This window comes from Chiloscyllium punctatum, chromosome 41 (assembly GCF_047496795.1).
Source record: "Chiloscyllium punctatum isolate Juve2018m chromosome 41, sChiPun1.3, whole genome shotgun sequence".
Taxonomy (NCBI): domain Eukaryota; kingdom Metazoa; phylum Chordata; class Chondrichthyes; order Orectolobiformes; family Hemiscylliidae; genus Chiloscyllium; species Chiloscyllium punctatum.
The window spans coordinates 18099102-18122510 of record NC_092779.1 but is presented as its reverse complement, the minus strand read 5'-3'; the positions used below and the strand labels follow the sequence as shown (position 1 = coordinate 18122510).

The 23409-nt window shown below is 42.0% G+C and overlaps 1 protein-coding gene across 5 annotated transcripts in view; it reads left to right on the top strand.

The window, feature by feature from the left end:
* Positions 1 to 5557, top strand: part of fyco1a (FYVE and coiled-coil domain autophagy adaptor 1a) — a 170841-nt gene extending 165284 nt beyond the window's left edge. For all 5 annotated transcript variants that reach the window (XM_072560486.1, XM_072560488.1, XM_072560484.1 and 2 more), the window contains one exon: positions 4750 to 5557. In XM_072560486.1, the coding sequence (XP_072416587.1) occupies positions 4750 to 4831 (82 nt within the window). In that variant the 3' untranslated portion in view covers positions 4832 to 5557. The remainder of the gene's footprint in view (positions 1 to 4749) is intronic.
* The last annotated feature ends 17852 nt before the right edge of the window (positions 5558 to 23409 follow it).

The following is a 23409-nucleotide window of genomic DNA, read 5'->3' as shown; positions in this document are numbered from 1 at the left end:
CTTATCTACGCTCCTTATGATTTTATAAACCTCAATAGGGTCACCCCTCAACCTCCTACGCTCCAATAAAAAGAAGTCCTAGGCTTTCCAGTCATTTTTCATATCTCAAGCCCACCATTCCCGGCAACATCCTGGTCAATCTTTTCTGAACCCTCTCCGGTTTAATAATATCCTTTCTTGAGCAGAGCAACTAACCAGGGAGAAACTGTTCACTTGCTCAGTGTGTGAGAGGGTATTCATGAAGTCTTCCCACCGGCTGGCTCACCCACACACTGAGTACTCTTAACCATCCTCTTTTTCCCTCACTCTGTCTCCTATCAGTCTCTCTTCATTCTCCAACGCCAACCTGAATCTCATTCCTGCCTTCTGGTCCTGCTTTTACTGTCTCAGGTGTCAATCTCTGTCCTGCCTAAATTCACACTGAAGTCCTAAGCTCCATCTAGCAACAGACGTTGGTCGGTACAGATAGTTATACCTGCATTGACTAGCTTCTGCCACTAGGTGGAGCCTGGTCTTTTAGAACTTATTCAGGTGAGTGTAATTTTCACATGTACTTATACTCACATTTATTATTTGTTCTCCATTTTAACACTTATTTTACGTTGAATGTTATCCTTTCATGAATGTAAGGATATGCACCATTTCCATTTAATGTCCTAATGTTGTTTTCTGCTGGGAAAGGTCCTAAAGTACCTAACTGTACAGTATTTATTTTATAGTGATTTATTTTGCAAATTATTTCAGCAAGGAATTCACATGCACAGTGCAGTACTTCTGTGCATTGTTTATTCTGAGCAAAAAATGCCTGCACGAACCTAACTCTGTTTTTAACATTGATTCCTTTGGAAAACCACACTTCACTTAAAGTCACTTCACAATTTTCAGGAATGCAAACAGACCTTAAATGAGGACCTACTGTGTAATGTCCACTTAAAAAAAAACTTAACTTGATTCTTTCATTTAAGAACAGTGTGTTTCGATGATAACAGATAGTCATTTTTTATCCATATGAATGCAAAACAAAAATATCAACTAAGTTAAAAAGTTGGACTAAAAATCTGTGTTGATCATCTCAACCAAGAGTTGCAAGGTAATGATAGAATTTCCTGAATGCATGCAAATCTGAGGAAACAATGAAATCTGCATTAGATTGTGGCTTGCTCTTGGTCATTTGAAATTGGGTACATGACCTTTCCTTCTTGATTTCCACCTGCACAGTAGTTTCCCAAAGGAGAGGTTACACGTTTAAAAAGGCCAGCGCATTTACAGTTCTACTACAACCAACAAAACACCACAAACGTCTTATTAAAAATTCGACAAGTCTTCCACTGGTAGCCTATCCACAATGTCTTACAGCACTCTCATCTCTGATTGAGAAGATTATATGCTCAAATATCATTGTAGAGACTTGAGCACATGATCTCAGTACTCGGGGAAGTGCTGTACTGTTGCTGTCTTTTAGCATGAGACATTAAATCAAAGTCCTGACTGATCAAGCAAAATTATAAAAGACTTCAGTGATACAGGCTGTTCTGTTATAATGCACATCTCGTCAATGCAAATTTGTTGCAACGTGATTAACAAATTGGGGGCATTGTTTCTAAAGCACAAACTTTTAAAACATGTGTTGGCTGTAACGCCATTACATCACCAGCACTTTAAGTGCTGTTTCTAAAGCATGATTTTTCTATAACACGGGGTTGCACAAGAACACAACCATCGTATTATAGAAGAACTGACTGTACTCTTCTTACCGCCTGAGTAATATTTATCACCAGTTGACATCATTCATACATTTTTCTGGCCAATATTTCATTGCTGTTTGCTACACCTTGTTACAACATCCCTCTGAAGAAACAAGTAAGAATAATAATACTTACACTAGTGCAGCTAGAAGACATACTGATGCCTGTAGAAATCAATTGGACAAGATTGGAGAAGTACCACAGTGAGCAAGCTATCTGCTTTGCTGGATTCCTGCTCAGAGACTGGGCAACATTTAAATGTGGGTGGGGTACTCACCCACATGGAAACCCTATGGGCAGAATCTTCCCAGTCCCTGGAAAATGTGGGCAGTGGTGAGTCTGTTGGGACTATATAGCGAGATCGTCAGAAATGAGATTCCAGATTTCGAGGAAAAAAAATCCGATTCTGAAACCAAGATTTGAATAACAAAATGAGAACCTCATTTGTGAGCGTTGTGAGGGCTATTTGCATGCCATTTGTACCTCATCTCACCTTCATAATATGCTGTTTTCTATTCTTCCATATGCTGGAGAGAAACTGGATAGCAGCCGTTCTTAACAAGATTCCAACATGCCATTTGCTCCCTCAGGCCTCCATCTTGGTCATTGGACATGCTCCATTGGCAGTGACCACCCACACCCCCTGTCAATGGAGGATGGCATCGGCCATGTTCCAGCCTCTCTGTACCTTCACAATGTATTTCTGACCCAGTTCCCATTACAGTTCTTCACTTCATTGCTGCACATTTGAGCTTACTCGTACCTTTCATTGTAATGCTGCTGCCAGGAAACTGTGCAGAGGGACAGGTATCCAACTCACGTGTTTGACCAAGCTGCATCTCAAGGTTTCTCTGTAGCACTCTCTGGTACTCACTCACTTTGCTCCTGCTTGGATGCTCATTGCATCCCTGCCTGGGCTTTTTGTGTTCTTCCCCCCATGCAAAAGTTAAAGACTCACAGTACTTTTTCTTGCCATTTAGCACAGTCACAGAACCAGGAAGATTGTTGTGGTTGTCAGCAGTGATATAGGTGTTATGCCTTTGCCTGTGCTGGACAAATAGGGGGTAGTGTCACTGGAGGGATGTGAGGTTGAGGTGCTGGAGACAAGCACAGAGGCATGACTTTCTGGGATCCTCCCCACTCATCCTTTGCCAGCACTGGGTTCCTCGACCAGGCACTGAATGTCTCTGAACAAGCGACGACCTCTCCCCCTTCAAAGTCACTGAGGTGATCACAAAACAATATGCTGCATAGCCTTTGGGAGAGCCGTATGACTCCAATCGAACTGTTATTTTATGGTAATCGACATGTTCAGTGATGTTATTACACACGGTCTGAAGCAGGTGCAACTCAAACACGGGCCTCCTGATCCAATAGTAAGGGCGCTACCACTGTGTTCCAAGGGGGCCCTGTGACTCCCATCTTTTTTTAATTTAAAACACTTTTCTAATCAATCTATTCACACCTCTCTGGTGCAGATGGGATTTGAACTTGGTTCTCCCGTCCTAGGGGTAGGGACCCTACCACCGTGTCACCCTGTGAACTCCCATCTAATTTCTGAGTCTAAATTCCGGTGCACACGGAGCAGGCAGGTTACTAACTTCAGTCCATTTCTGATGCCGATTTATCAGAGGAATATTCCCCTACCACTAGCAGACTGAAGCGTAGCTACCTGTGAGACTTCATGGGCCGAGCCACTCTGTTTCCTGCCATGACCGGCTGTATTAATTCAGTGAATGTGAAAATAGTCCCAGATGTATCTTTTTAAGTAAAACGTTGGACCTGATATTAAAATCACAGAATAATGTTTGAAAGCTGGAACAGAGTTCCAGTGTTCTGTTTCGTCACTCCTCTATGTCAATGAGGGTGTCGTTCCTGAAAACCTCAGTGAATGATGAATTCGCGAGTGCAGGGCTTAATAACTGGTGGTAAAAATAGGGTTAGGTTCCCAGAACCCAAGACTATTTTTGGGGTTAACTTAATAAACACTAAAACATCTGAAATAAAAGTTAACAGAATAAAAACGTTAAAAACTGTTGTAGTGTATTGTAACTTACCGTTAAACGTGAGAAGTTCTATATAGCAAGGCCGGGCATTTTTGGGGAGATTATGGGTGGCAACTGAGTGTAGGAGGGGTTGGACAATGCAGACATGACTCCCGCCCAACCACTCTCCTCTGATGATGCACCCTTATCCTCTACCTGCATCTGTCCTCAACCTGTTCATCCACCCGAGCACCAATGCCCTTGCTCATGGAGGGTTGAAGGGGATAGCCATGTGACTCCCATGTATTTATTATTTCAGGGTATGTGGTGGTCACTGGGAACCTATTTTTTCCAATCAACCTGTTCAGAGATGTTATTACACACCTCTGGAGCAGGTTGGACTTGAACCTGGGCCTCCTGGTCCAGGGGTGGAGATACTACCACTGTGCCACAAGGGGGCCCTGTGACTCCCATCCAACTTTTGTTTTTATTTAACCTATTTTTTAATCAAACTGTTCAGTGATGTAAAATTGGTCGCGGATGGGTGAGTTTTGCCCACGGAATTTGAATGATTGGTGACTTACTATTTTGGTGCGAAGAGGCAAATTTGCTGTTCGTGATTTTGCAGATGCAGAGGAAAAACCATATCCATACACACACTCTGGACATTTGCAGTTGAAGTGTGAAGAGAATGGTTTGATTCAGTGTTTATATTTTGAGTTAAATATGTACTTACTTGTTCTTTTGCTGATAAAACCCTCATCGCTGTTGTATCAGTGGAGATGGTGGTATGGAAGGAGCTGCCAAAGGAAATGATGGATGCGGTAAAATTACAGCATTTACAAGGCATCTGGATGGGTATATGAATAGGAAACATTTAAAGGGATATGGGACAAATGCTGACAAATGGGACTAGCTCAGATTGGGGTGTCTGGGCAGCATGGACGAGTTGGATTCTTGGGTTTGTTTCAGTGCTGTATAATTCAATGATTATGATTGTTGACGATTATTTCTTTCAGATTTACCTCAAAGAAGGTGCTTTATCACTTAACTGTTGAGAAACCAATAGTCTACGATGGAAGTGATGCTTCTGAACCCTGAAACCTGTTCGCGTGTATTTTTGAACTGTTGAAGAATAGCCGGGACTATTTGGGGCATTACTTTCCAAGGTTTGAAAACTATGCAAACAGGCTTTATATAACAGTAGACACAGTAACTTTTCTATTATAGTGCTGCAACTCATAAATTACGTATCTGGGGACATTCAGGATGAAGCAGGGTTTCTGTTGTGGGTGAGCATGAAGCCTCTGTTTTGCAATAGGAATGACAGTTGCACTGTATGTTTTGTTTATATAATCGGGTGCCGATATAGTGTTTTTCCTTCTAGGGGAACCCAGTTTTGCTGTCACCTTCTTGTCATCACTTTTACCACACTTGCCAGCTGCAGCTCATTGCAAAGCTACAAACTGTCACACGAGTGGAAAACTCCTGCAGCGCATTATGGCATGGGGAAGGCTTAAGTGGGTTAATGTTCTCTCGTTCCCAGTGATTCGTTGGAGCATGTGACCCACAGCGATGACTGTGTGGTGATGACCTACTGAGTACGTGCGGTTTAGAACATGAGACAGTGTAGTTGGGGCAGTTTAACAAGAAACACTTATTTATATTAAATATCACGAATATTTTGACTAGAGCTAGGTATATTTTGAAATGTTTGTATGCCTGGAGCTAAGGGGGCATTCATGTACATTTTTAACGTTACAGCTTTGTAGTAAAGCTCATTTTAATAGTGCAATATCTAAAATAAAGTAAATTCTTTTGAAGTTACACTGCACTTCTACTCTGTTTGAAAATTTGCTAGTTAGACAGAGCCCATTATTAAGGAAATCAATACACACTTCTCAACCAAGATCAAACATTTATGATTTGATTTTTTTAGTGTTATTTCTTTTCATGGAAACTTACCTAATCATTTAAACCAAAATCATTTTACTTAAGATCAGAAACACAAGTTAAATGTTCTCTCAGATCACTAGTTACATCTCCAGAAGTGAGGTCTGTTACAACAGAATTCACACAAAATAAGATCCTATTGCACCCACCATATTTAAACTAAATCAGAAATAGGATGATCTGCATTGGTTCAAATTTCTGAATTTTCGCTCTGTCTCTATTGTTTTTTATACCATTGCTCTAAGCCTAACCCAAAAAGCCTGGGTTAGTAGTGTACTGGATATGTGACTGGATTGAGAACTAATAATCGAGAAGATGTGAGTTGAAATTCCCCTCGGCCAGTTTTATGGACCTGAAAGATCTGTAAATGAAAATAAAACATGTTACAAGCAGTAAGTGTACTCCAATTGTCTTAGAACCCTAAATGGTTCACTCGAAGGAAGCAGGAGAAACTTGCCATCTGTGTGCAATCTGGTCTTTGTATAACTCCAGTCCTGAAATCGACTCTTAACTGCTCAGTCAGTTCTAACAAAGAATGGTAAGAAATTAGATTAGATTAGATTAGATTACTTACAGTGTGGAAACAGGCCCTTCGGCCCAACAAGTCCACACCGCCCTGCCGAAGCGCAACCCACCCATACCCCTACATCTACCCCTTACCTAACACTACGGGCAATTTAGCATGGCCAATTCAAAATAAACTCCCTTTTAACGTTTTGGTGTATCTCCACCACACAAGATGCAGGAAGACAGCCCATTGCTGCCCTCTCAGGGTCAACTAAGTAGAATAAATTTTAAAAAACGTTTCCAGTGATGCCAAAGTCCTGGGAATGAATAAGAAAATCATCATACAAGTGAAAGTGAAACTTATAGGTCATGTAATTTTAGGACATTATCTGGTACAGTTACTATTGTGGTCTTCATTTGTTACAATGTAAGAGGCTTCAAATCTTTCTCTCCTTCGTTGGTTGCCCCATCTTTCCTTCCATTGCCAATGTCAAAGGTTGGCTGTTTTTACTCTCAGAGCAGAGGATCCACAGAATTATCGTTAGTTCCATTCAATACTCACTCTGCTGATCCCATTCCCATTGCCTTCTGAGGCAGAGGGTTCCAACGTTGCACAACACTTTGAAGAAAAGAAAGTTGTCCTCATCTCAGTCCACAAAAGTGACCCTCTAACTTTTAAACAGTGTCCCCTAGTCCCACAAGAAGAAACATCCTTTCCAGGTCCACCTTGGCAAAACTATTCAGGATCTTATACGCATCAAGTCAACTCACCCCTTACTCTTCTAACTTCCAGCAGAAGCATGCAAGCTGGTATAACTTCTCACTCCTTCCAGGTACCAATCCAGTAAACCTCCTCTGAACTGCCTCTAATGCATTAAAGCCCTTCTGCACACAGTATTTGAGATGTGGTCTCACCAATGCCTTGTGTTTTAGGCAATTAAGTGGCCATCATTGAGCATTCATCATGATTTTTTGAATTCATTCAGGGAATATAGGCGTCACTGACTTGGCCTGCATTTATTGCAGTCCCGCATTTCCCTGTAGAAGATTTAGTAATCTGACTTGCTTTCCTGCAACAATGCAGGTAGGTACATGTATAGAATGTCAGGAACAGATCCCTGAGATTTTGACCCATCTACAGTGATTAATCAGCAAAATAGTTCCAAGTCAGGATGGTGTTTGTGGCTTGGAGGGGAACTTGCAACTGTTGGCATTCCCATCTGTCTGCTGCTCTTATCCTTCTAAGTGATAAAAGTTTCAGGTTTAGAAGGTGCTAAATAAGGAGCCTTGGTGAGTAATGCATTTAATCTTGTATGCACTGTTGCTACTTTGTACAGTGGTGAAGGAAGTGAACATTGAAGGTATGAGAGAGAGCTGCCTTTTCCGTGATGGTATTGGGCTTCTTGAGTGTTAATGGAGCTGCAGTTGTTAGGCAAGTGGAGAGTATCCTATCACACTCTTGACCTTTGCCTTGTGTGACCAGGCTTTAAAGAATCAAGCGCTAATTACTTGTCACAGAATTCCTAGCCTCTGACATACTCTTTTAGCCATCAAATTTATATGGCTAGTTCAGTTCAGTTTAGATCAGTGGTAATTCACCCATCCCTGCTCTGTTAATAGCAGGGGATTCATCAATGGTAATGTCGAGGAGAGATAGTTGAGTTCTCTCTTGTTGGAAATGGTCATTGCCTGCACTTGTCTGGCACAAATGTTACTTGCCACATATCAACCCAAGCTTGAATGTTGCACAGATCTTGCTGCGTTTAGGCACACATCGCTTTGGTACCTGCAGGGTTGCAAATCGTGAGAATGTTGTACACTCATCAACGCACATCTGCACTTCTGACTTTATAGAACATTACAGCGCAGTACAGGCCCTTCAGCCCTTGATGTTGCGCCGACCTGTGAAATTAATCTGATGCCCATCTAACCTACACTATTCCATTATTATCCATTTGAATGTCCACTGTCCATTTATCACATCATAATTGACTTTCCCCCAATTATACCACTTTCCATAGGGTATATACCTATCCCTGCCCATTACTATTGTAAACATAACCAAATTGTGGTCATTATCGCCAGTAATAATACCACCAGGCCATCACCTCCCTAGGTTGGCTAGCCTTTAATGCCCATCCCTGGTTGCCCTTGAGAAGGTAGTGGTGAGCTGCCTTCTTGAACTGCTGCAGTACATGTGCTGTTGGAAGACCCACAGTGTCATTAAGGAGGGAATTCCAGGATTTTGACTGAGCAACATTGAAGGAACGGCAATATACTTTCAAATCAGGATGGAGAGTGGATTGGAGGGGAACTAGCAGGTTGTTCCCATGTATCTGCTGCCCTTGTCAGTCTCGACGGAAGTGGTCATGGGTTTGGAAGGTGCTGTCTAATGATCTTTGGTGAATTTCTGCATTGTCTAAGTGTAGGAGTCAGCCCTCAGGAACTCTTATAGAAATGTCCTGGAGCTGAGATGACTAATCTCAAACAACCACAATGCCTTCTTTCTCCTAGGTATTACTTCAACCAACAAACAGTTGTCCCTTTAATTCCCAGACTCCAGTTTTGCTTGGGCTCCTTGATGTTACTTTAGGTCAAATGCTGCCTTAATGTCAAGGGCAGTCACCTCTTGAGTTCAACACTTCCTTCCATGTTTGGAACAATGAGCTGATTGAGCCTGCAGTATGCTCATCCAACTCGATACCCTGTTCCACTTTCTTCCCAAACCCTTTGATCATCTTTCACCCTAAGAACAATATCTGACTTCTTTCTGAAAACCTTTCGTGTTTTGACCTCAATTGCTATCTCAACTCGCCACCACCCACTTCCTCACTATCAGTTCACCACCCTTAATAAGACTTCTTGGGTGGCCTTTCACAGAGGCATGAGAAAGTATCCGTTAAATCAGTGAGGCACCACATGAACGAATGGATGCCAGTTGGCTGATTAGTGAGTCCACTTGGCATCCCACAGACAGCAGCCAGGAATCCCATGTCAGCACCTAGCTCAGCGAGCTAACTTACGCATACACATGTCAGCATCTTCCAGTTAAATCAGGGCAGGTTTGTTGCTACTGGGATACTGGCTCAGGATCTCTCCCACTGTGTTTCCCGCCGTGACAGTCTGCATTATTAAATCTTTGTCTCGTGATAATTAATCAGCAAATGTTTAACCATAAGCAAAACAACATCTAGAGGATGCAAAATATTTATGGACCAGTGCAGATTCAAAACGATAAAACAGGCCTTTCTGTCTTCCAAGTGAATCTTTTCAGTCTGTTTGTACTCACTGTCTATATTGATTTTAAAAATTCTAATATTTGTATTTTTTGTGTGACTTTAATCACTGCCAAAGAATTTGAAATTCAGTTTATAAATTATTTTTTAAGAACTGAAATGGTTTCAAATTTACTTCTTTAAGCTGGCTTTTGGAGTTTCATGCTGGGCAATGAATAATGTGACAAGCACTTGTTTCAATGTATTGAAATTCATATTTAGAGCTCTTGCTCAGATTCTAAATAAAGAATGTATTTTAAAAGTACGGGTGTGTAACTTTTTTTTTAAGTTTCGTTGTACTTTGCCAAAGAAAAGGTAACAAGCGTGCTCTGTTTGAAGTCTATGAAACTTTTATCTTTCAGTATTGTCACTAGCAGCCAACCCTGATTCCTATGGCAGTCAGCAAAGAGGCAACCCAGGTACACAGACCACCAGTACAGGCTGCTGATGTACATCTCTCACCACTCTCTATGAAACCTTGCCCAGCCACCAACGAATGACAGGAAGACAGAATTGATCATAACAGCCTAGAATTTGCTGAGAAAGTAACGGCGAATTTACTGCTACGCGCCATTATCAGTGTCCAAATTGTTCAACAATCTGTGGCAATTTGGGAGCAGTGCAACCGTGAGCCGTACATTTCCACAAATGGTTGGCACAATTTTCAGGGGGAAAAGAAAATAACAGCTTGCCACCCATCTCTTCAAGTGATTTGAGAAATTGCTGTATTTGCACACTTGTTATCAATTAAAATCACCACAGAAACACTTGGCAGCATAAGGGCGTTTGTTAATGGTGACATTGATGTTCCTGCAACAACACTCGATCTCTTCAAACCACAAGGGAGTATTCGAACTGTAGAATATCATTCCAGAAGGTAGCAAATTGTTCTTACCTACTTATTGATGCTCTTAACTTTTTCTTTTCTCTCTCTGTCTCTGAATCCAATCTATCATTTCCTCTTTTAGTTTGAATATGGGGTGGGAGTTTTTGCATGATGATACATTGGGTAAGGGCTGGGCTTGAGGATCGAAAAGGGTACAGGAAGCCATAAAATCAGGGCTTTAACTCCACAAGGCATGTCTTATTGCCAGGATCCAATAAGTCAGCTTATTGACAGGCTGGCTTCTAACAGGAGAGGTGCGCTGCAAAGGACCCTACAGAGTATTTAGCGACTGAGACAATGAGAGTCCTGAATAAAAGAGTCCAAAAATACTAAAAAGGCCATAGAAGAAAGAAGGGAAAGCATTAGTAATGCTACATTATCCTCTGTGCTTCTAGCAGTTATGGTTTGACAGAAATCGATACTTCCAAGTATTAAAATCACAACTAAAAATAGCATAGAGCTCATAACAGACTTGGTATCTCTGCCAGCAAACACCCTAAAATGTTCTCCTAAGTGTAAAAGCACATCAGCACTCTCTGCATCCACTTCTTACTGAAAAATAACAGCTACATATAGCCACAGAAATGATCAGAAATAAAATAAAACGTGAATAGAAAGTGTTGTAAATTGCACAGAATTTACTTATATAAAAATACATGAACATCCCCAAACACAGAGAACTTTTAAGACAAGAATGTTCTTCAGAATCTCCTCCATTCTTGAGCTAACCAAAAGGATTGGCTACTGCCCCCTACCCCAAGTGCTGAACCTCTTTATCCTGCCTTTATGCAATTCCTTCTGCATGTTAACGTTACTTGTCCCTCACCATTCTCACTTTCCCATCTGTTGTCAATGAACTACATTGGGGAATGCAGAGGTTAAATGGGGATGAGGTTCATCTTTGAAGTGTTGACCCTGCCTTTACTTGGTTGCCATTTCATAGCACAGCGTTCTTTTGGGTAGTGGAGGCTAAACCTAACAGACAGCATTGACGGCAATCTTACATGCCATCCTAACCTATTTCCAGCAAAACCATCATAAAAGATTCGAAAAACCTTTCTGTTAGAGACTGCTACCCTCTCAGCTCTCTGGGAGAATGAGAGCCCAATGCAGAGCCATTGATGGATCTAGGTGTTCTAGTGCATGGGTCCCACAAAATTAGGGTTACAGCTATAGCATAGAACAGTACAGCACAGGAACTGTCATTTCAGATCACTGTACCTGTGCCCACTATGAAACTATTCTAAACTAATTCTATCTGCTTGCACTTGGCCCATATCCCTCTATTCTCTGCCTGTTCATGTGCCTGTCTGAATGCCTGCTAAACTTTGCTATCATATCTGCACCTACCACCCTCTGTGTTAGAAACTTTCCTTGCATTTCTCTTTTAAACTTGCCGCTTCTCACCTTAAACCTATGCCCCCGAGTATTAGAAATTTCCACCCTAGGACAAAAACTCCGATTATCCACCCAATCCATGCCTCTCATAATTTTATGCAAGCTGATCAGTTCACCCCTCATTTCTGACACTCTAGCGAAAATAATACAAGTTTGTCCAACCTCTCGTTATAGCTAATACACTAAATCCAGCCCAACCTCTTTTGCAACCTCGCGAAAGCCTCCGTTTAGAGTAAAATCAGGAAAGCTAATGGAATACTACCCTTCATTGTGAAAGGAGTTGAGCATATTCTGCATCAGTTATGCAGGACATTCGTGAAGGCACATCTCACGTAGTGTGTGCAGTTTGGTTTCCTTATTTGTGATGAGTATAAATGTATTGGAAGCACTTCAAAGGCAGATTTCTAGATTAATACCTGGAATGATCAGGTTGTTTTATGTGGAAGTATTGAACAGGCTGAGCTTGTTTTCACCAGAGTTGAAAGAAGAGTAAGCAATGATTTGATTGAAATGTGTAAGATCCTGAATGGTCTTGGATGTATAAAGGATATTTCTTTTTCTGCATGAGTCCAGCACTAGAACTAGGGGGTCACCAATTTTAGATTAGATTAGATTCCTTACAGTGTGGAAATAGACCCTTTGGCCCAACCAGTCCACACCGACCCTCCGAAGAGTAATCCACCCAGACCCATTTCCCTCTGACTACTACACCTAACACTATGGGCAATTTAGCATGTCCAATTCACCTGACCTGCACATCTTTGGACTGTGGGAGGAAACTGGAGCACCCGGAGGAAACCCATGCAGAACACAGGGAGAATGTGCAAACTCCACACAGGCAGTCAACCGAGGCTGGAATCAAACCTGGGACCCTGGTGCTGTGAGGCAGCAGTGCTAGCCACTGTGCCACCCCTAAATTTAATACAGAAACAAAGGACTTGTTTTCTCTGAGTGTTGTGTGACTCAAGGTGCTGGAGGTACAACGATTAAATATTTTTAAGGTGAATATGGACAGATTTATGTTAGGCGGGCAATCAAAGTTTACCAGGGGATCGATGAAATTTGCAACGTAGGTCAACCATGATGTTACTGAGTGGCTGAGCAGGATTTGAAAGGCCTTATTGTAAATTTGCATTTTCTCTTTCACTGATGTCTCTTTAAAACCCCAGCAATAGCTTGCATCTATAACATAATAAGCTGCTCAAAAGAGTAACATTTTCAATTCCTCACAAAGATAGTCCACGTCAAAGGGCATGTATCTGGTTTTGAAGTTGTCCTGCTCCACTCATGAAGGTTTGTGGAGGGAGGAGCAGCTGCTTCACCTGGTTCCACAACAGACAGGGGAAGAAAATGCCCTGAACCCACACCTTGTTAATGGGAGGAAAATTCAGGCCAGTGCGCCTTGTGATTTTTGAAGAGAGAGTGAACCTCGTCTCTGTTGGTGTGGTCCTGACATTAAGGCTTTTTCCTCTATATCTCACGCTGTGTTGTAGCCTCTGACCTGCTCCTCACACATCGTGAATTCATTTCTGGAAAATGTAAAATCAGCCACTCAATTAAGGATTTTCAAAAATGTGGGTAAAGAATCATAAAAGGAGTCTGACTCATAGTTTTGCCAATCTGAGATTCATTTCAGTTTCAACCTACTTAACTCAAAAAGAGCAATAGTGAAAGTTTTATTATTAGTAGTCTGGAAGAATTCTCACGAACTGTCCTAAAAAAGCATTCTTGAAAGCTAACTTGAAAGCATATTCAGAAAGCTAGCATACAGAAATAAAGTGTCTTAAAACAGAGGCAGTAAATGCTGTAAGCCACTTCTTTGCTGCATGTTGTCTTTTTGATACTTTTTCAGTACAGTTCATGGGATTTTTCCCCCATTTGATCCTCACTCTAAATAACCCCACAGTGAGATATTTTGTGTATCGGTTTAGTTTATTTAGACCAGTGTCATTATCTTCAGAATTGCTCTGACAGCTTACCCTTGTCTTTGGTTGGTTTTTTAATCTGCCTGTCCAGAGATATCATTATACACTTCTGGAGTACGTGGGACTTGAACTCGTCTACTTATCCATGGACAGGGACAGTATCTGTGGTTTATGTTCAGCAGTTAGTGTGAGATCATTTACTGAGAATGGTAGCTGATGATTAGCAATGTGGCATTGACACCTGAACTAATTGTCAGCAATGTTAAACAAATAAATAACCAGTAATAACATGTAGAAATGAGACAAACCATCTGGAAGGCACCACCTAAATATGTGCAGAAGGCAGATTCAACTGGGGCTTTTGAAAGAAAACCAAATCTGAACTGAATCTTAGGTTTGAAGGAGCTAAATGGTTGTTAAAGTGGGAATATGTTGACTGTCTCTGTCATACATTCCCGTCCTTCCTGCTCTTCTAATTTGCCCAACACATCCCTGTCCAACTCTCACTAGCTGCAGGAATGGTGCCCTCCACAGTCAGGCAAGGCCCACATTACATTGTAAAACTTTCACTTGGATTCTGATTGGATTTTCACTCAGAATCTATGCTTCAAAACACCATTAAACGTTTGAAACAAAAACTGAAGCTGCTGCAGCATCTCGGCAGGTCCGGCACCATCTGGGAAGAGAAAGCAGAGTTAACATTTCAGTTCCAATGACCCTTCCTCAGAACTAACTGTGGCTAGGAAAAGGTTGGTATTTATGTTAAAGAGTGGGTTGGGTAGAGATTAGATTGCCTACTGTATGGAAACAGGCCCTTTGGCCCAACAAGTCCACACCAACCTTCCGAAGAGTAACCCACCCTCTATTTACCCCTGACAAATGCACCTAACACTATGGGCAATTTAGTATGAGGCCAATTCACCTAACCTGCACATCTTTGGATTGTGGGAGGAAACTGGACCACCCGGAGGAAACCCACGCAGGCAGAGGGAAAATGTGCAAACTCCACACAGAGAGTCACCCGAGGCAGGAACTGAACCCAGGTCCCTGGCAGTGTGAAGCAGCAGTGCTAACCACTGAGCCACCGTGCCACCCAACATACCCAAACCAGTGCAAAAACTACAGGGATTTCCAGCTCAAATGGTTTGCAGAAGCTTCAAACAAAATCATCCCAAAGGTCAGGCTGCCCATGATGATTTAATCACTACTACGAGTTTTTGCCCACTTTTAGATTTGCGCTAATGAGCTAAAATTCAATGTAGTCAAAATACACCTTTAAAAATCTTTCAGTTTTTTTTTTAAAAAGTTACTTGTACAGCAGTGCAACTGACAAATGGTTCTGTATCACTTTCGAAGTGCTCTCGGTTATCGTAGAATGGATCACTCAGAGGTGGTAGATCAGGCATTCTGATTAAAAATGATTTTTTTTTCTGTGTGTGAGACATGCCCATTACTCTTCTGCACCAGATTAACACCTTTAAGCACATCAAGGGGTATTTTCAATGTTGCATTCCAAAATGCTTCCCACCCCTGGTGATTCATGCAAAACTTTTATGAACGAGATTGTTGCTCACTGAAAATCCATCCAGAGTTAACTAGATTAAGCTGTGTAAATCCAGCAAAATGCCATTAATTTTGAGCAGAAACTTTAGGAAAATAAGGAGTGCAAATTTGAGTACCACATTTGCATTGATTGCGATCAGAGCGGAAATTGTTTGGTATCCAGTTTGTCTTGCGAAGCATTGTTTTGAATTGTGATGTGTAATATGGACACAGTTTCATAGTAATAGAGCAGGAGTAGGCCATTTGGCCCATCGAACCTGCTCTGCCATTCATTAAGATCATGGCTGATCCATCCATTGTCTCATTTCCTCCTGCCTGCAATATCCCCATATCCCTTAATTCCCCTAACATACAAAAACCCATCCAACTGTGTCTTGAACATATTTAATGAAGCTGCCTCAACTGCCTCCTCAGGCAGAGAATGCCATAGATTCACTATTCTTTCAGAAAAGCAGTTCCTCCTTATCTCTGTCCCAAATCTATGGTCCCTAATCTTGAGGCCATATCCCTAATCCTAGTCTCAACCATCAGTGGAAACCACTTGCCTGCCTCTATTTTATCAATCCCTTGCATAATTTTATAGGTTTCTATAAGACGCCCTCCCCCAATCTTCTAAATTCTAGCGAGTACAGTCTCAGGCGTCTCTACCTATCCTCTTAGGGTAACCCCCTTATCTCCAGAATCAGCCTGGTGAACCTCCTCTGCATTGCCTCCAAAGCCTTTTACAGGTAAGGAGACCACAACTATGCACAATACTCCACTTGCGACCTCACCAACACCTTGTACAATTGCAGCAGAACTTCCCTGCTCTAAAATTCAATCCCTCTAGCATGAAAACCAATATTCCGTTTGACTTCCTGATTACCTGATGCACCTGCAAATCAACTTTCAGTGATGCATGTACAACAGCATGCTGCAATCTTTCACCATTTAAACAATACTCTGACCTATTATTTTTACTTGCAAAGTGGATAATCTCACATTTACCAACATTGTACTACATCTGCCAGTCCCATGCCCATTCATTTAGCCTATCTAAATCTCTCTGCAGAACCTTCTCATCCTCTGCACAGTTTGCCTTTCCACTCAATTTACTGTTACCAGCAAACTTGGATATGTTACACTCGATCTCTTCTTCCAGATCATGAACAGTTGCGGACCCAACACTGACCTCTGGGGCACCCAGCTCACCACTGACCTCCAAAGCGAGAAACAGCTATTTATCCCAACTCTCTGCTTTCTATTGGTTAACCTGTCCTCTATCCATGCTAGTACATTCCCCGCAAATCCGTGTGTTCTTATGAATGCGTCTTTTATCTGAACACCTTCTGGAAATCCAAGTATTCAACATCCACCTGCTTCCCTCCATCCACTGCGCTTGTTACATCCTCAAAGAACTTAGTAAGTTTGTCAGACATGACCTTCCCTTCCTGAGTCCATGCTGCGTCTGCCTGATGGAACCCTTTCTATCCAGATGTCTAACAATTTCTTCTTTAATTATAGCCTGCAGCATTTTCCCAGATGTTAAGCTAACTGGCCTATAGTTACCTTCCTTTTGCCTACACCCTTTTTTGAACAATGGTGTGACATTCTCTATCTTCCAGTCCACCAGGGCCTGCCTGGAATCCAGTGAATTTTGGTGAGTTACCACTAATGCATCTACTATAACTTTGTCATTTCTTTCAGTGCCCTGGGATGCATTCCATCAGGACCGGGGAAGTTATCTACCTTTAGACCCTCAGGTTTGCTCAATACTACCTCTTTAGTGATAACAATTGAATTGAGATCCTCACCTCCCATCATGTCCTTAGCATCATTCTTTGGTATGTTAGACACATCTTCCACTGTGAAGACTGACACAAAATAGTTATTCAAGGCCTCGACTGTTTCAGCATTACCCAATATTAATTCCCCTTTCTCATCCTGCAAAGGATCTACGTCCACTTCAGCCACCCATTTCCGTTTTATATATTTATAAAAAACCTTCCCTATCTGTTTTTATATTCTGTGCTAGTTTGCATTCATAATCTATCTTTCCTTTCTTTATCTCTTGTGGCTGTACAGGACATTGGTTAGGCCACTGTTGGAATATGGCGTGCAATTCTGGCCTCCTTCCTATCAGGAAGATGTGAAATGTGAAAGAGTTCAGAAAAGATTTACAAGGAAATTGCCAGGTTTGGAGGGTTTGAGCTATAGGGAGAGGCTGAACAGGCTAGGGCTGCTTTCCCTGGAGCGTCAGAGGCTGAGGGACGACCTTATAGAGGTTTATAAAATTATGAGGGGCATGGATAGGATAAATAGACAAAGTCTTTTCCCTGGGATGGGTAAGTCCAGAACTAGACGACATAGGTTTAGGGTGAGAGGGGAAGGATATAAAAGAGACCTAAGGGGCAACTTTTTCACGCAGAGGGTGGTATGTGTATGGAATGGACTACCAGAGCAAGTGGAGGAGGCTGGTAGAATTACAGCATTTCAAAGGCATCTGGATGGGTATATTAATAGGAAGGGATTAAAGGGATATAGGCCAGGTGCTGGTAGGTGGGACTAGTTTGGGTTAGGATATTTGATGGGCATAGACGAGTTGTGCTAAAGGGTCTGTTTCCGTGCTGTACATCTCTATGACACTATCTCTTGCTTTGTGGTTCTTTGTTGTTTTTTAAAGATTTCCCAATCTTCCTGTTTCCCACTAATCTTGGCTGCTTTGTAAGACTGAGATTTTAATTGGATGCCTTCCTTTACTTCCTTGGTTATCCAAGGCTAGCTCTTCCTACCCTTGCTATCCTTATCTTTAACTGGAAAATACTTTTTTTGAGCACTGTGAAAAATCTCTTTGAAAATTCTCCACTGTTCCTCAACTAACTTGTGTCCCCAGTCTAATTTAACCAACTTCTTCCTCATCCCATTGTAGTCTCCCTTGTTTAAGCATCTAGGCTTGTAGAAACCTCCAGTTCAATCAGAAGTGGAGAATCATATCTAATTTTGAGCCCCACACTTTGGGAAGGATGTGGACTTATTACAGAGGATGCAGAATAGATTCACTTGGATGGTTCCAAGGATGAGGAGTTTCACTAATGCAGATAAATTGGAAAAACTGGAGCTGTTCTCCATGGAGAAGAGAGACAAGGAGATTTGATTAAAGGTGTTAAAGATAATGTGTAGTCTGGAAGGTAGATAGGGAGAAACTATTTTAGATAATTTTTCATCCACCTGTTCAGAGATTTTATTACACGCTTCTGGACTAGGTGGGATTTGAACCCAGGCCTCTTGTCTGAGAGGTAGGCACACTGCCACGCCACACAAGAACCCCTAGAGCATAGTTGTTTTGCTTCTTGGAAGTGCTCTTACACACAATGTCATTTATCACCAAGCCACTGTGGGTTTTTTTTTCACTTATTAACCACCACCAGTAAATTATCATACTCTCCTCTTGATTAATTTACCTGCAAAGTCCCTTAAGGACAATGCAGGCCATCAAAGATGAGGGGGAGAGAGAGGGGGCACTAAATCAAAATGGAGTTGGAATGTTGGAGGGGGGGTGCTTCTTCTATTTCCATCTGTGGAAAATCCAAGATGGAGGATGGAAAAAAATTGTGGCTGTAAGAGCTGCTCTTTATTTCAGCTATTTTCAGTGTTAGACCCGATTCCTCGAATTCCAGGAGCAATCATTAAAAGCTGTTGTATTGTTTTGGAACTTTGGTGTAAGAAAAGATCAAAACAACGGCACTTTCATAAGGAGGAAGAGAGTCAAAGGCAGAGACCACATGGTCAGAGAAAAAAACCTACACTGCCATCTGACACAGCAGTGAATCTGCACAACTACTGCCTTTGCTGTTTGAGTTCAAGTATTTCTGGACTTCAGAGTGCGCCTAAGAAAAACAAACAAACAAACAGTGAAAATCACACTGACCTTGGAGGAGCTGGTATGGGTGAGCTCACAGCACAGGAGCTTGGTTTTTAAATGTAACCTTGCTGCATTTTTTTTCTGTAAATCTACAATAGTGAGTAGAGTGGATCCTTTTTGATTATATGTTTAATTCAGATCTCTCTTGATTAAATTTTTAAAATATAAAACGTAGTTACTAAGTTAGCCTGGAGCAGTGTTTTTTTAGAGCACTAAGACAGTGTTACTTTCTGGATCTGTAGATTGTTAAGGTGCAAAGATGTCCTTTAGTCGAGTGATGTACTCTTCCTGTCAGATGTGGGAGATTAGGGAGAGTTGATAATTATGTCTGCACTAAGTGTGTTTGGTTGCGAATCCTAGCAGATCGCATGGATCAGTTGGAGCGGCAGTTAGAGGCAGTCAGGAATTTACAGGAGCTAAGGGTGTGATGGATGGCAGTTATAGGTAGGGAGAAAAACCGCAAATACAGTCAGGTAGATGGGTTACCACCAGGAAGGATCAGAGAGGGAGGCAGGTAGTGCAGAATCTCCTGTGGCTGTACCCATCTCAAACAAGTATGTTGTTTTGGAAAATGTAGGGGTGATGGACTCGCAGAAGAATGTAGCACGAACAGCCAAGTTTCTGATTCCAAGACTTGCTCAAATGTGACGAAGGGTAGGTCAGATTCTAAGTGTACGAGTTGGTGAGGGTAGGACTGGGAGGATAGAGCAGATGAATGTATGGCTGAGGAGCTGGTGTATGGGAGCAGGATTCACATTTTTAGATCATTGGAATCTCTTTTGGGATAGAAGGTACAAGAGGGCAGATTGCACCTGAAGTGGAAGGGCTCTAATATACAGGCAGGGAGATTTGTGGGAGCTGCTAGGGAGGATTTAAACTAGTAAGGTGGGAGTTGGGACCCAGGGAGATAGTGAGGAAAGAGATCAATCTGAGACTGGTACAGTTGGGAAAAGAAGCAAGTCAAACAGTCAGGGCAGACAGGAACAGAGCAGAAATCAAGGTAGGACTGATAGATTTAACTGCATTTATTTCAATGCAAGAGGCTAACAGGGAAGGCAGATGAATTCAGGGCATGGTTAGGAACATGGGACTGAGATGTCATAGCAATTACAGAGACGTGACTCAGGGATGGACAGGACTGGCAGCTTAATGTTCCAGGATACAAATCCTACAGGAAGGATAGAAGTGGAGGGGGGTGATTGTGAAATAGGGGGAATGGTGTTTTTGTTAATGGATAACATCACGGCTCTACTGAGGGAGGATATTCTGGGAATACATCCAGGGAAGTTATTTGGATGGAACTGAGAAATAATAAAGGATGGTCACCTTATTGGGATTGTACTATAGACCTCCCAATAGTAAGTGGGAAATTGAGAAACAAATTTTAAGGAGATCTCAGCTATCTGTGAGAATAATAGGGTGGTTATGGGAGGGGATTTTAACTTTCCAAACATAGACCGGGACTGCCATAAATGTTAAGGGTTTAGATAGAGGGGAATTTGTTAAGGGTGCACAAGAACATTTTCTGATTTTATATGTGGATGTACCTTCTAGAGAAGGTGCAAAATTTGACCTACTCTTGGGAAATAAGGCAAACCAGGTGACTGAGGTGTCAGTGGGGGAGCACTTTGGGGCCAGCAACCATAATTCTATTAGTTTTAAAAGTAATGATGGAAAAGGATAGACCGGATCTAAAAGTTAAAGTTGTAAGTTGGAGGAAGGCCAATTTTGACGGTGTTAGGCAAGAACTTCCAAAAGTTGATTGGGTGTGGATATTCACAGGCAAAGGGATGGCTGGAAAATGGGAAGTCTTCAAAAATGAGATAACAAGATTCCAGAGACAGTATGTTCCTGTTAAGGTGAAAGGCAAGGGTCGTAGGTGTAGGAAATGCTCAATGCCTAGAAAAGTGAAGTTTTGGTTAAGAAAAAGGAAACATATGTCAGGTGTAGACAGCAGAGATTGAGTGAATCCTTAGAAGGGTATAAAGGCAGAAGGAGTATACTTAAGCGGGAGATCGGGAGGGGAAAAAAGGGGACATGAGATAGCTTTGGCAAGTAGGATAAAAGAGAATCCAAAGGGATTTTATAAATACATTAAGGACAAAAGGGTAACTAGGGAGATAATATGACCCTTCAAAGATCATCAAGGAATCGCAAGAGATGGGGAGAAACTGAACGAGTATTTTGCATCAGTGTTTACTGTGGAGAAGGACATGGAAGTTATAAAATGTAGGGAAATAGATGGTGACATATTGAAAAATATCCATATTACAGAGGAGGAAGTCCTGGATGTCTTGAAATGCATAAAGGTGGATAATTCCCCAGGACCTGATCAGATGTACCCTAGAATCTGTGGGAAGCTAGGGAAGTGATTGTTGGGCCCCTTGCTGGGATATTTGTATCATTGATAGTCACAGGTGAGGTGCTGGAAGAGTAGAGGTTGGCTAACGTGGTGCCATTATTTAAGAAAGGTTGTAAGGAGAAACCAGGGAATTATAGACTGGTGAACCTTACATTGGTGGTGGTCAAGTTGTTGGAGGGAATCCTGAGGGATAGGAGTTACATGTATTTGGAAAGACAAGGACTGATTAGAGATGGTCAACATGGCTTTGGGCATAAGTAATCATGTCTCGCTAGCTTGATTGAATTTTTACAAGAAGTAACAAACGATCGATGAGGGCAGAACGGTGGGTGTGATCTATATGGACTTCAGTAAGGCATTCAACAAGGTTCCTTATGGTAGACTGGTAGCAAGGTTAGATCGCATAGAATACAGGGAGAACAAGTCATTTGGATACAGAATTAGTTTGTAGGTAGAAAACAGAGGGTGGTGGTAGAGAGTTGCTTTTCAGGCTGGAGGCCTGTGATCAGTGGTGTGCCACAAGGATCGGTGCTGGGTGGTTTTCATCATTTATATAAGTGATTTGGATATAAACCAAGAGGTATATTTAGTAAGTTTGCAGATGACACCAAAATTGGAGGTATAGTGGACAACGAAGAAGGTTACCTCAGATTACAACGGAATCTTGATCAGATGGGCCAATGGGCTGAGGAGTGGCAGATGGAGTTCAGTTTAGATAAATGTGAGGTGCTGCATTTTGGAAAGGCAAATCAGGACAGGACTTATACACGTAGTGGTAAGCTGAAAGTGAGGACTGCAGATGCTGGAGGTCAGAGTTGAAAAGTGTGGCGCTGGAAAAGCACAGCGGGTCAGGCAGCATCCAGAATGCTGAAGGGCATTTGCCTGAAACGTCAACTCTCCATCTCCTCGGATGCTGCCTGACCCACTGTGTTTTTCCAGCGCCACACGTTGCGATTTAATGGTAAGGTCCTGGGGAGTATTGCTGAACAAAGCGACCTTGGAATGCAAGTTCATAGTTCCTTGGAGTTGCAGGTGGATAGGATAGTGACGAAGGCACTTGGTATGTTTTCCTTTATTGGTCAGAGTATTGAGTACAGGAGTTGGGAGGTCATGTTGCAGCTGTACAGGATATTGGTTAGGACACTTTTGGAATATTGCATGCAATTCTGGTCTCCCTCCTTTCGGAAGGATGTTATGAAACTTGACAGGATTCAGAAAAGATTTACATGGATGTTGCCAGAGTTGGACAGTTTGAACTATAGGGAGAGGCTGAATAGGCTGTGCTGTTTTCCCTGAAGTGTCAGAGGTTGAGGGGTGACCTGAAAAAGGTTTATTAAATCATGAGGGGCCTAGATCGGGTAAGTAGATAAGGTCTTTTCCCCAGCGTGGCGGAGTCCAGAACTGGAGGGAATAGGTTTAGAGTGATAGGGGAAAGGTTTAAAAATGACTTACGGGCCAACGTTTTCACCGAGAGGGTGGTGCGTGTATGGAATGAGCTGCCAGAGGAAGTGGTGGAGGTTGGTACAAACACAATATTTAAAAGGCATCTGGATGGGTATATGAATAGGAAGGGTCTAGAGGGATATGGGGAAAATGCTGGCAAATGGGATTAGATTAATTTAGGATTTCTGGTCAACATGGTTGAGTTGGACTGAAGGTTCTGTTTCCGTGTTGTACATCTCAATGACTCTATAACTGACCAGCAGAAGAAACCAAACTAAGGTGATAAGCATGAGGCAAAACATATTTTAGGCAGGGAGTGATTAGGATCTAGAATGCTCAGTCAGATGTTGGGTTGGAAGCCAGTTCAATTAAGGCTTGATTGGGCTGAAAACAAGGGGATTCAAAAGAGAATTCAGTCATTATTTGAAGAGAAATAATTTGTAGGCCACGAGGAAAGGAGAGAGGG